At 48.5% G+C, this 14,090-nt stretch overlaps 2 protein-coding genes across 3 annotated transcripts; one reads left to right on the top strand and one right to left on the bottom strand.

Annotated features, from left to right (window-relative positions):
* Positions 1–24: 24 nt before the first annotated feature.
* LOC133394003 (tenascin-like) lies at positions 25–9,401 on the top strand. Of its 2 annotated transcripts, XM_061662126.1 has the most exons (6): positions 25–2,505; positions 2,576–2,761; positions 2,937–3,781; positions 5,366–6,821; positions 8,587–8,735; positions 8,847–9,401. In XM_061662126.1, the coding sequence occupies exons 1-6, from the start codon at positions 2,411–2,413 to the stop codon at positions 8,936–8,938; spliced, it is 2,823 nt and encodes a 940-aa protein (XP_061518110.1). In that variant the 5' UTR covers positions 25–2,410; the 3' UTR covers positions 8,939–9,401. The 2 variants fall into 2 exon arrangements, with proteins under 2 accessions (XP_061518110.1, XP_061518109.1); XM_061662125.1 differs by having other exon boundaries at positions 8,587–9,401.
* On the bottom strand, positions 9,292–13,939 carry LOC1279171 (fibrillin-1). The gene is made up of 7 exons (XM_061662124.1): positions 13,458–13,939; positions 13,250–13,370; positions 12,997–13,157; positions 12,641–12,918; positions 11,891–12,514; positions 11,702–11,827; positions 9,292–11,635 (listed from the first exon to the last, which is right to left on the bottom strand). Exons 1-7 carry the CDS (start codon positions 13,598–13,600, stop codon positions 9,555–9,557), a joined length of 3,534 nt encoding a protein of 1,177 aa, XP_061518108.1. The 5' UTR covers positions 13,601–13,939; the 3' UTR covers positions 9,292–9,554.
* Between the last annotated feature and the right edge of the window lie 151 nt (positions 13,940–14,090).

Consider the following 14,090-nt stretch of genomic DNA (forward strand, 5'->3'; position numbering starts at 1 on the left):
AAAAAAAATATTGAGAAATTGGAGTGATTTATGGGATGAAATATTTCTTTTTTTTCAATTTCGTTTAGAATCTTATTATTGATTATTAATTTCTTATATAGAGAGAAATCCGGCCCTTTTTCTTAAAATGATTAACATGTTGTTGCTATTTGCTTATTTTGTACACAGCATGTGAGCATATTCGCCACATTTATCTCAATAAATCCTAGCTTTAATCTTAGTGCGTTTAGTTGCGTTTAATGTTTGGTTGTGTTTGTGCGTTTAGCTCTTCATCGACAAAGACATTCTGTCCTACTTTATCCTGGAAGTATCCGTTTATTATACTTAGGCATAAGCAGTTCTTCTTTATTGAATACTTGGTTCAGATTGTTTGGGAATGTTTTGATAACCATTTTTTAAAGATTTTTCTATTTTAAGAATGTTATAACTCTCAAACGTTTCAAGGATGGAGATTAGAGAATACTGTTTATAGATTCTTCCTCAATTTTAAATTACTTTATTCAGCTGTACTTGTTTTACTGTCGTCCAGTGAGAGTTATGTTTAATTATTTAAAGATTATTGTTTGGTTGACATCAGCAATATCTTATAAGAGGCGAATGAGGCCAATTGGTTCAAAGTCTCTATAAAAATAAAGAAAAAAAAACGATATCTTATTGTCCAGACGCTTCAACTTTCTAGTATCACCACTGGTTGGATCTACCCGTTTCTTAGTATATTACGACATGATAACATTGTACTGTATTCTACGAAAAGAAGAATGCTTCATAAGAAAAAAAAAATACTTGTGCATCGTAAATATTTGTGAAAAAAATATCAAACTACTGTTTAAAGCCTTTCGACACTCTTATTCCGATCTAGTTTAGAACTATTCTCTCCCTCTCCAGATCGTTTTGTTTTTCCAGATGGCTCATCTACTCGAGTGTATTAAGATGAAAGAACTTTCATCCTCTTCGAATCAACATAAAACCATTATTTATAAACATAACTCTCAGGCCAATCTTTTACCACGCTCGGCATAATGAATCATAGCGCAAAGTGTTCGACACACCACTCGTTCAGTGTGAAATTTCTTATCGTAATGGAAGCAAGCCGCACACAAACATGTGGCTTGTGTGGTTAAAAGAGTCACAAAAGAGCATGGATTAACACTACATCTTACCATCGAATCTCACGAAACATGTCGATCCTGTCTCACCATATTAACCTACCAAAAAACGCACACACACACATGCACACGTTCACACTCTCACACTCTCTCTAAATCAAATATGCAAACACAAAAGACCGCACCTTACCCTTCCGGCGGCCCTTTTGGGAGCAATAGAAAAGGAGGAGCAGGGAGAACCTTTTTTATTAATGTTGCGCCTGCTTTCCGCCTTTTTTCGCCCAATTCGGCCAAACAACCCATTAGAACAGCCCATTAAGTTCGAACCGTACCAGCGGCCACTGGCAGTTGTGGTGCCAGTGGTACAGTTCGATTGTTCCTTTGATGGTAATGGCGCTGCCAGTGACACTCTCCATACCCGGAGCAAGTTGCGATCGCGCAACCCTTTCGAACGCGATTGCGGGATGGGCTGCGTCGTGCGTGCGCTGCATTTACAATTGCAATCGCGTTCTTGCCTACGCACCAGCACCAGGGTAGAAAACCACGCATGGGGAGGGAAGCGTACAGCGGCAGAAGAAAACATATTTGTTTTCGTTGCTCTCCAGCACACACTTCAACGCAGGACGGCACGGCTGCAAACACACAGTCTTGGAAGATCTTTCACCCTTGCTGCGATTCTGTTTCCCTTCGGACGAACAAGGCGAGCGAGCGAAGGGAACAAGGCAAACAGCAGACGAATGCGTCAAAGATTATATTTTTAGTCACTCTCTGCCGCTTTGCGTGTGAGTGTATGTGCTCATTATTCTGCTCCGTGCGGAAGAAGCAGCACGCGCAAACTGTAGGCAAACGACGCAGGCGGCACAAACGGCACCAGCATTCTGATAAGTTCGTCTTCGCGCCCGCACCGCGGAGTCCGCGCGTTTTCGTTCGACGGTAAACGTCCGGTTGCATTGCCCGTCCGGTGTCCGCCCAGAGCAGAATAAATCATTCGCCCCCTCCGGGACTACAGGGGCGACAAATTTCGACGATCCATCGATCGATTGGAAGTGCGGGCGTTCAAGACGGGGAGGTCCGGAAATCGGTGTACAGGAAGCAGACCGTAGGCTGTACAATCTGTGAAAGCCGATACTCGATCGCGAGTGATCCCGTCAGTCTGCTGACGGGCGGGACCGGTACAGGACGTATTCGTTTTTCGGTGGCTTTTGAACTCACTCATTCTTACCTCTCTCCAAACGGTGTGGAGAGATTGCCAAGAGTGTTTGCTCTAGTGGATTTAAAACCGCTCGAAACATCTAGCAAAAACGATGCTTTATCTAAAGATTATAGTGACCGGAGCTGCTCTGTTGGTGGTCATCCTGTCAACCGCAACCGTTGATGCTGCCTGCTCGAAAACGAATGTGTAAGTGTTTTTCTGTGACCTTAGCAGCAACAAAAACTGTGTGATATGTAACAACCTTTTCTAAATGCAGAAAAACGCGAGTAGAGATCAAGAATGGTAAGCGCGTGACGGTGATCGATCAACCATGCTGCAAGGGCTACAAACGGGTGAAGCTGCGCTGCGTACCGATCTGTTCACTGCCCTGTGAAAACTCCAAATGCACTGCACCGGATGTCTGCACCTGCAATCCTGGCTACGAGCGGCTGTCGAACCATCGGTAAGTAAGATAACCCAAACGACCCGACCCGTTTCCTGCTCTTTGGGGAAGCGGAAGTGATGCGCCCGACACATGGTGGGTGAGACATTACGCACCCCTTTTGCTCCGAACGTGCGTCCGTTCTTATCACTCCGTCACTTTCCTTTTTCTTCCTCTGCAAAAAAAATGCACACAGATGCATTCCACACTGCGACGATTGTGATAATGGAATCTGCACGAAGCCTGGGTACTGCCAGTGCCATACGGGCTACACCCGTTCCGACAATGGCACGTGCGTGCCGGAGTGTAACAACTGCGTGAACGGGTTCTGTTCCCTACCAGACGCGTGCCAGTGCTATGAAGGGTACCAGCTTCAGGAACGTGATGACGCCTCACGCTACTGTCAACCGGTCTGTGAGGGAGGCTGTCTACATGGACAATGTGTCGCTCCGGATGAGTGTCTCTGTGGGGATGGATACACCTTATCACCGTTCGGAGAGTGTGTTCGGCCAACCACACCACCTCCGCGCTGTCCGGAAGGATACGTGGACGATGGCATTGGCTGTAGTCCGATCTGTTCCGAACCGTGTCGGAATGGAACGTGCGTTGGGCCGGATGAGTGTGAATGCTTTCCAGGACATTCGTCCGAAAATTCGACCTCCCCGTTCGTGTGTCAACCGGTGTGCAATGGAAGCTGTGCGAATGGTGATTGCATTGCGCCCGGGGTCTGCATCTGTCACGCACAGTACGGCAAGATTGGGGACGAGTGTATACCGCTGTGTGACCGGTGCTCTCTCGGGCATTGTGTGCAGCCGAATGTGTGCGTTTGTGATCGGGGCTACCGGTTGATCGATGGTGACTGTGAACCGATCTGCGAGACGGAGTGCATCAATGCGATCTGCACTGGGCCGAATGCGTGCACCTGCCTGCCGGGGTACAACTATACGGACATTAATGCACTGTTCGACTGTTTGCCGGTGTGTGATGAGGAGTGCATCAATGGGCGGTGTGTGGCACCGCAGCGATGTGAGTGCAATGAAGGTGAGTGAGAAGCTGGTGCGTGTGTGTGTTTTGATTAGTGATGATTTCATATCAATCAGTGAATTAGGATTAAATGGTGTGTGCATTTTCAACGAAAATCTGAAAAATTGTAAATGATCAATGATTCTGAGACTTATTAGTCGTGCTAACAAGCTATGTTTGTTTTAAAGAACCTAGTTATTCATTCAATTAGTGGAAAACTTCCTCTACGCTAGGACTTCGCTGAAACACTGACGATTAAGGGCCAGCGAGGCTAGATTGTACGTCTAATTGTTTTATTAAGCAATTTAATTTTCGAAATAACCTAAATTAAAATGCATGATCACACTAAGACGTCCAAGTTCAAATTATATACGTTCAAAATTTTATTAAAAATAGTAATGCAGTTCAGAATAGGAATGTCTACATATTCTGGGACTATATTCATAAGCTAATCCCAGAATGGGGTTAATTGAGCAGCGACAGAACAACTTAAGATATTAATTGTTGCTTATGTGGAAAGATTCAACGGAGAACCGAGAATTGCAATGAGAGAAGGATGAGTCTGAGAAACGAACGGTGACATAGTCTTCAAAGTGCCGATGTCACGAGCAAAAGAAACTCGATTGATGAGGCACAGGGTCAAAGCATTAGGGAAAGAATTATTATATACTGAACGGGAAAACGAATGAAAACGAATGAACGATAAAACGAAACACAAAATCTTTATCACTTTTACTGGAGCAAGTGTGTCCACAATTAATTTCAGGATATCAACATTCATGTTACCATCCTATTTACTCACCATTTCGCCGTTTTCTTAATCTTCTTGGCCCGTGAAATGATTAATAAAGAGGGAGGAGCGACGCTACCTAATCTTTATTAAAAATGTTATCCTTTCTTAAGATGTGCAAGGACGTTGCCTGGTGCCTGGTCACGTCGGTCCAGGGTAGAGATGACTGTTTGATCAAGTTTTGATACCTTTTTCATCGCAGTTACATTGTTGTACTCTTCCAAGGAATCTTAAATTTACTTATAACGTTGTCAAACCCTTATTGAATACTTTTCATTATTTTCATAATAGTCTTGGGGAAGAAATGATCAGTGCATAGATAAGTGATTTCTTTAGCATACATAAATCCGTTCTTCCAAAGACGTACAGGGACGATTTGCATTCTGCAGTTCTCTCGTAACAAGGAATGGAAATCAATTTACCTCGTATTTATAAGACTAGGCTATCTGTATAAGATGATATGCCCAAGCAGATTGCTATGATAAAAAATAAGAAGAGAGTAGTAAGTCCAGAGTATAGTAGCAAACGATCAGTTTCAGAATTCTAAAGGTTCACAATCTACAATCGAGCCAGATCATATCGGATCATTCTCATGGATTATGACAATGTGTATTCTTTTTGTTTTTGTTTGGGATTTTCGTGTAGCATCGCCCCTAGTTATCAAAAGTATCTTTTTTAAATCCTGCTATCCACTTTCGACCATTTGCTAAACGTAGAGCATAGTTACCATAAAACACACATTTCAAGTTGATTCCTATTTATCCATAAAACACACGTCAACATCAAGCCTATTTATCTGCCTCCCGCTTCAGGATACATACGGGACGAGGAGAACGCCTGCATCCACCCGGACGACCTGTGCCGGATGAAGTGCACCAACGGACAGTGCCACGGTGCCGAATGTGTCTGCGATGCCGGCTACATAAAGCATCCCACCGATGGGCATTGCGAGAAAACCTGCCCGAACGGTTGTACGAACGGCGATTGCAACGGAGGCGAGTGCTTCTGTCACGAAGGCTTCCGTCTGTCGCTGGACAATGTGTCCGTGTGTGAACCGATCTGTGGTGAAGATTACGATTACAGCAGTGCCGGTTGCATCAATGGCCGGTGCATTCGACCGAACGTGTGCCAGTGTGATGAAGGATACGAGTTTGTCGATGCTAATCAGACGCGCTGCGAATCGGTGGAAGAGATCGCTCGCCAACGGTTGGCCCAGGAACGGATGGCAGAATGCCGGCGCAGCTGTCGGAATGGTAAATGCCGTGCGGGCGAGTGTCGGTGCAACGAAGGGTATGCTCAGCCGGAAGGAAACACGCTCAGCTGTAAGGCGGTATGTGTGGAACCGTGTCGGAACGGGACCTGCGTGCGACCGGACCAATGTGAATGTAAGCCTGGATTTGTGTTTGTCGAGGGAAGCTCAAGCCACTGTAGATCGGAGGAAGACCTGGCGAGGGAAGCGTACGAGCGGTGTACGGGGCGCTGTCGAAATGGCGTTTGTCACGGTGACCAATGCTTCTGTATGCTGGGTTATACGCCGTCCGATCTCGATCCTTACGACTGTCAGCCGGTTTGTGAGCGACCGTGTGTCAATGGAACGTGCGCCGGAAACGATCGGTGCCATTGCTGGGACGGTTACGGAAAGACGGGAGAGGACGATCATGCTTGTGAACCGATCTGTACGTCCGAATGTGTCAATGCAGATTGTGTCGCTCCGGACCAGTGCGCATGTCGCGCCGGGTACATTCCTTTGGGAGAGGGCAGCAGCACCTGTGTGAAGGAGGAAACTCCCGAGGAACGATCAGCACGGCTCCGACAGGTGGCCTGCGAACGAGAATGCACCAACGGTTGGTGCGAACAGGGCGAATGTCGCTGTGTGGAAGGGTTCTATCACGAAAACGGTAACACGTTGCGCTGTGAGCCGTACTGTGCGCAATCGTGTGAGATGGGCCGCTGTATCGGAAATGATACGTGTGAGTGTCTCGCACGCCACGAGCTCGTCGAGCGGTACGTCTGTGGGCCAGTCTGTAGTGAAGAGTGCGTAAGAGGGTACTGCGCAGCGCCGGATGTTTGTCGCTGTCACGATGGGTACGCAATGGTGAACGGGTCCAGTAATGCGTGCGAACCGGTCTGTGGTGAGGACGGCTGCATCAATGGTGTTTGCGTGGGGCCAAATGAGTGCATCTGTCTTGATGGGTACTATCCGGATCAGGACGACCCGTTACTGTGTCATCGAGAGATCAGCGTTATTCAACAACTGCACGAACCAAGGTGAGTTATAGAAGAGCTCGAATGAGTCTCATAACCTAGCTAGAGTTTTGCTTCATGAATCATTCGTAAGGATTTATTTATATGAATCTTCAATGACAAGTGATTTGAATCTCGATTCAAATCTTTAGAAATCTTTAGAAATGAATCATGAATCTCATGAATCTTCAGAAATTTGTATTTTTTTAGAGATTCATGAAACCTTGATCATTCAAAACAAAGATTCAACTTGAAGAATCAATCAGATTCAGTTACCTTACAACCGCTTTGCGGCCTTGGTCTGCCTCAGGAAGAGTGCTGCAAAATGTCACTGTCAATGTCATTAAAAAATCTGACTGAAACAAAATCTATTTCAGCATCACGTACTCAATTGTGATAAATAGGGGGGATACCAGTGGTGGATGTAACGGTAGGCGGACTAGGCGGTTGCCTGGGGCACGTAGATCGCTAGTATGTAGTATGCAGTATGTATTAAATTGGACAAAATGAGCATTGTTTCTAGCTCTGTTTGACCCGACAGACCATCAAACCGGAGAGCGAGCAAGCATGCTCATTTTGCTGCTTGGGACCACACGGCAAGTATATTGCAAGAATGTCGTGATTATCACCGCCACAAAATGTCATGACCAAGTGAGTGATCAAGAGTTGGGTGCTAAACAAAATTTAATCAAGCATGTGATTGGTCCACCAACTGTTTGAGGCTTACCTCTGGTCATCTCAGTTGTTTACGTGATCTTATTTGAGCTTCGTTTCAGTCATGAGTTATGCTTCTGCCGACATTAAGCTCAGCTTGTCAGTCAGAGTATCGCGTTGGGCTCAAGCGTTCGCAAGTCGCGTTCCACATGTCATGACTCACTTCCATTTAGGAGCAATAATGAGCATCAAGCTACCCCGGATATGTTCTAGTGATGGGAAAATTGAAGCTTTTGTCGGAATCGATTCCAGAATCAGTTTTTGGAATCGATTACGGAATCGGGATCGGATCCAGAGTTGGTTCTGGAATCGGAATCGGTTCCGGAATCGAAATCGACTCCGAAATCGGAGTTGGCTCCGAAATCAGAATCAGCTTCGAAACGGAGTCGGTTTTGGAATTTCTAAAAGAAAAAGCGTTTGAGTCCAATGATGCTACGTATTGATAGCCGCAAAGAATCAACATTTACTTGTAAACGATCCAGCCTCATGGAGATTCCCGAATTGATTTCGTTTCTGAAACTTCTTATTGCAATTCAAGAACTGATTCTCATTTCGTAACTAATTCCATTGCTGGAGTCTTGTGATTGTGACTGATTGTGTTACTGAGGCAAATTGCGATTCCCAGGCCAATTCCGATTCCGGAGCCGATTCTGATCGCGGATTAGATTTCGGAGTCAACTCCATAATCGACTCCGGAGTCAACTCTGGAATCGGCTCCGAAATCAAGTCCGGAATCGGCTCCAGAATCAACTCCGGAATCAGCTGCGAAAACAATTCCGGAATCGGCTCCAGAATCAAATCCGGAATCGGTTGCGGAATCGGCTGCAGAATCGGATTTGATTCCAGCATTTGAATCGGTTCCAGAATCGTAATCGGCTCCGGAATTGATTCTGAATACGGTTGATTCTCCCACCACTAATATGTTCATTGTATACGTTGGTGAACATCCCGGCCGTTATCCCAGCCTAATGGCGGACGCCTTCACGCCATCTTGCCTCCTGAATTGGGGCCTACCACACCTCAGATTCAGATTTAGCTACCATTCTCTAAAATTAACCAATCTGTCCCTCTACAGTCACAGCAGTTCCGGTGGCGAGTACTACAAGATGTCCTACATCCACTACTTCATCCCGGTGATCGCGTCCGTCGCACTGATCGTGGCAGTGCTGATCGTGAAGATGATCGTGCGCAACCGCCAGAAGGACTATCACGTCGGCAAGCTCGGTAATGCAGAGCGCGCGGGGCGCAAGTCGGGGCGGGCGAACAGACGCAAGGGGCAGTCAAACCGTACCACCGATTATAACGATTACAATCTGGTCGTTCTCTTCCCTACAGAGAGCAAGGAAAACTGTGTCTACTTCATGCCGAAGCCGGACTCCAAGACGAACGAGCTGACCAAATTGAATCTCGAAATTGAAACCATCTGAACCCACCTAAAATATTCGTAAAACCTCCTTTTTTTGCTCAAACACACACGCACAAACACACACACACATAGCTGGGACACTTTCCTTGGACGGCGAGACACGCATCGGTTTTCCAGTTTTGTTTGCCTCTGTAAATATGTGCCACCCCATGTCGCTTCCTAGGAAGTGGCTGCAATCTCTTTTAGCATTTAGAACGAACTGGAGCGGTTAGCGAAATTAGTGATAAGAATGCGTATGCTTGGGGAGGAAATAAATCGAACCTTTTCTAATGGCTCACACACAAACAAAAAAAAGAAAATTTAATGTGAGCGTTATCACTGCATGGTTTAAATCGAGACAAAACAATTGTAAGATTATTTAGGATGAGTTTTTTGTTTGTTTTTATTCTGTTCCGTTCACCGTAAGTTTAATAAATAATCCTAGTAACTCACCACCCCAGCGCCCTGCGGTGATCAATCGGTCATTTTTGTTGAGCGTTTTATTTCGGTAGATGCGTGACGTATGAAGGGATGAATAGCGCAAGAGAAAGAAACAAGTAAGATCATTTCTCAGCATCATGATTCTTATTCTAATGACTCTCTTCTCAATCTATTTGATCGTACCGGTCGGACAGCGCCTACTGTATGTCCGTTTCCATCGAGTTTCTTTTCTTAAAGTATTTGCACGCCACAACGGACGCTGTGACGATCACAACGCTTGCGGCGACTACCGCCGCAATGATGATCCAATCGTCGCGATCGATCCCTGCCAACAGGCTCGATCCTGCGAGTTGAATCGGTTCGGCCTGTGCGGTCGTGTTTTCGTTGTTCGACTGTCCCTGGGATTCACTCCCATCCGCCACTACCAGCTGCTGCATCGGTGGTTCGAACAGTTTGACCCGCTCGACCGGTGCCAAATCGATGCAGGTTCCATCCTCGGCGATCGCACCCGAATCGCAGATACACTCACCAGTGGCTGGGACCGCTCGGAATCCGTCCGGACAGTTTAACGGTTCGTCCTCTTTTTCTTCCTCCTCTTCTTCATCATCATCATCCTCATCGTCCTCCACGTCAGCGAAGCGGCTTCGGATGAACAGATCCGCACCCACCTCATGCCTGCAGTCCCCATTCGCATCGATGCTGAGTCCTTTGGGACATGCGCAAACGTTCGGCTGCGCACAGTACGCTCCTTCGCCGCACGCTTCCTCACAGTACGGTTCACACTGGCCCTCGAGCGTTTCGACATACCCGGGCAGACAAACGCACACGTCCGGTTCGGTGCAGATACCGTTCGTACAATCGCCACTGCACACCGGCTGACAGTGCACGATCGATTCGGGCCCAACGGCGAGCTGGTAGCCCGGATGGCAAGAGCACACATTCTGCTCGATACAATCCCCATGCGCACAGTTCACGTACAGCTCGTCACAGAGCGGTTCGGGCGTTGGCGTGGTGGGACATTCCGGTGGTGGAACGGTTGGGCAGATCACATCCGGACACATCTGTACCGGGGGACAGGTGACCGGTACGATCGGGGGTGCACGTGTCGTCGGTTTCGTTGGCGCTACTGTCGGGCAAACCACCTTCGGACAGGGTGTCGGTGGAGGAGGAGGCGGTGGACACGTGACGTTACACACTGGCGGTGGCGGCAGCACCACTTCCGGACAGCTAAGCTTGGGACAATCGCTCCGCTCCTCCACCTCGTCGTTGCACACGCAACCGTGGGAGGTGTTTTCTACCTCGTAGATTATTACCGGCTCCTTCACGCAATCAACCGGCTCGGGAAGGAGTTCACACGTCTGCCTTCCGAGCTGGTCGGTGGTGGAGTAGAAATCGTCAAAGCAACGGCAAACATTCGGCCCACCGCAGATACCGAACGTACAGTTCACTACATTCGCGTCACAGTAAGGCGCACACTCGAACGGTGACTCTTCCAGCGAGTCTGGATCTTCCACCGGGACGTACCCTTCCAGACACTGGCACACGTTAGGCGCCACACACTGTCCATTGACACAGCTCGGCACGCAGACCGGATCACACCGGTCCATCTCGCCATTGTACTCATACCCATCGTTACACAGACACTCGTTCGGCGCAAGGCATCGCCCATTAGCACAGCCACCGTCACACACTGGGGCACACTCATACGGACCTCCGTTCGGCGAGGCTCGCAAATAGTAGCCCTCCAGACACTGGCACTGATTCGCTCCACGACACACACCGTTGTAACAGTCGACCACATTCGGGTCACAGCTTGCCTCGCAACGATCACCGCCGGGAAGACGCGCGTACCCCGGATTGCAGACGCACGTGTTCGGTGCAATGCACACACCGTTCTCGCACCCACCCTCACACATTGGTTCACAGATCGAGTGGAAATGCTGGGACGGCTGGTAGCCCGGATGGCACACACATCGGCCCTCCTCCACGCAGTACCCGTTGACGCAATGCTCCCGGCAGGCGATCGGTTCGCACAGCATTCGCCCGTTGCGGATGGCCAGCGTGTAGCCCTCGTTACACTCGCACACGTTCGGCTGGGTGCAGCGCCCGTTCGAGCAGTCCACCAGCGCGTCCTCACAGATCGGTTCGCACACGTTCGTGCTGTTGTCGGCGAACCGATGCCCGGCCAGACACTGGCAGACGTTCGGCCGGATACAGTACGCATTCACGCACTTGTTCTTGCAGTACGGGGTGCAGATGGATGACTTGGAGTTTGCAGCTGAGGAGATAGAAGATAAGCTATAGGACACAAATGGGACTTGTGAAGAGGATTACGGCTACTTACAACTGCTAGTTGCAATATAGCCTTTATGACATTCGCAGTGATCCGGAGCAACGCATCGCCCATTGGAGCATCCTTTGGAGCATTTAGGCTCGCACACATTCTTGCTATTCTCACTCTTAACGTATCCTGAGAAGAAAATAAAACAGAAAATTCAACCAAGTCCTCCCTCCAACATACAACGTCACATACCTTTTTTACAATCGCAAACATCCGGCGCAACGCAAATACCATGCACGCAGGGCTTCGAACAGTGCGGCACACACTTGCTGCTTGTCTTCGGGTCGAGCTGATAGCCCTCGTGACACTGGCACTGGTTACCCCCGATGCAGACACCGTTCCTGCACGGCTCGGTACAGAACGGTTCACACCCACCGAGCGTCTCATTGTACACGAACCCTTCTCCACACACACAAACACCCGGACCGGAGCACTCCCCATGCGCACAACCCTTCGGACAGTCCGGTACGCAAACGTGTGGCGTACGGTCGTCACGTGGGCGATAGTTGGCATGGCACACACAAACGTTCGGCGCCACGCAGTCTCCATTGACGCACGGCTCGGAGCAGCTTGGTAGGCAGAGGGAGTTGTCGTCCTCCGAGGGGCTGTATCCTTCGCCGCAGCTACACCTACCCGGCGCTATACACTGACCGCCCTGGCAGGGCTTTAGACAAACCGGGACGCACTGATTGCTGTCGTCCAGCTCGTACCCTTCCTGACAGGCACACTGGTCCGGTCCGATGCAGTTCCCATTGGCGCATCCTTCGGAGCAGACGGGTTCGCAGGTGAAATTTGATTGCGTTGAGAGAGTGTATCCTGGGGGGGGGGGGGGGGGGGGGGGGGGGAGCGAATGATAGAGTTTAGTAGAGTGGTACGATCTTCCAGAAAAGCTAATGCATAGCGCTTTTACAGAATGGGATTAGTCCATCTTTTTGCACTAACCTGGATCACACTGGCACACATTCGGCAGTACACATTTTCCGTTCTGGCACTCCTCCGTACACTGGGGAACGCAAACGTTGCCATCGGTCGCATCCGGTCGATAGCCTTCATCACACTGGCAAACATCGTCTACGCATCGACCGAAACGACACGCACGATCACACTTCCGGCGACAGGATCCACTCGTTCCATCTCGCTCGTAGCCTTCGTCGCATAGGCACACGTTCGGCGCTACACATTGACCATTTTCGCACGCAACCTCGCAGATAGGTTCACAGCTGTGTAAGCCAATGGAAATTAAAGTTGTAAAATTATTATATTCCCTCGTTTAATAAATGTTTTTTTTTTTTAATTACCGATGATCATTCACTTTCTGATAGCCACTGTAGCATTCACACGTGTCCGGTGCGACACACTCCCCAAAGATGCACTTCAATCGACAGGATGGCAAACACTCATCCCCCACCGTATGGTAGCCATCGCAGCATGTTCGCTTTCGGCGTACATCGTAATCTAGCTGCAAGAGACATACACCACAAACACTCACTCAATAAAAATCGATCATCCCCAAAGCAGGGAATATTACACCGGACACAGGGTTTAACTCACCGAACAACTCAACGTATCCACCATGATCGGAATTCGCATCTGATGCTCACTGAACATACAGTAGTACGTTCCTTCACCGTAGTTGATGATTTTGGTTTTGTTTTCCACCAGCTTGGGCACTCTGTAATTCATAGTAAGCAAACACAACCACCAAGAGGTTAAACCCGATCGTGTGAAAAACCTCCACGCTCATGCAAACGGCACATACTTTTCCTCCTCGTAGCATAACTTTTCAACGGCCGACACCGAGCAGGGTACTAGCAGCTGAACTCCCAGCAAAACCAGACACCAAGAGCACAGACCCCCGAACCGGGGGATCTGTCTGGGAGAGACGGTTAAAAGCCGTCCCATTGCCAGCACAGACAGAACCAAACGCAGGCACCAGCAACCAGAGACGAGCTGAGAAAAATGCGTGATCTTGCTACGACCCGCAATTCGTTACTGAACTGTCGCCGGGATCAATTAGTTCGAACGCAGCTTCCCGATGTGCCCGCCGGGACGGGAAACTTCTAGGCAAGCAGGCAGGGATTTCCATCCAATCCAAATCAAAAGAACGCTGCTAATCAGAAATCGACGGTTTTCAAGATGAGGGGAAGGAGAAGAACAAAAGAGGGAAGAGAACAGAACCCAAGCTTAGCGATCATACTTGTTGATCGCTTGGTCCAGTGGTTTGGTCAACCGCCCCACAGCAGATTGGTGGTTATCGCTGTGGATTACGAAATTGTCAATGAGTGCGACGTCAAGGGGGACACATGCCCTCAACCCCTTGGGTTTATGTTTTTTTTTTTGGGTAATCATATTTGCTTTCGAACAAATTTTCTTGTGACTGTCGAGGCCGTTT

This window comes from Anopheles gambiae, chromosome 3 (assembly GCF_943734735.2).
Source record: "Anopheles gambiae chromosome 3, idAnoGambNW_F1_1, whole genome shotgun sequence".
Classification (NCBI taxonomy): domain Eukaryota; kingdom Metazoa; phylum Arthropoda; class Insecta; order Diptera; family Culicidae; genus Anopheles; species Anopheles gambiae.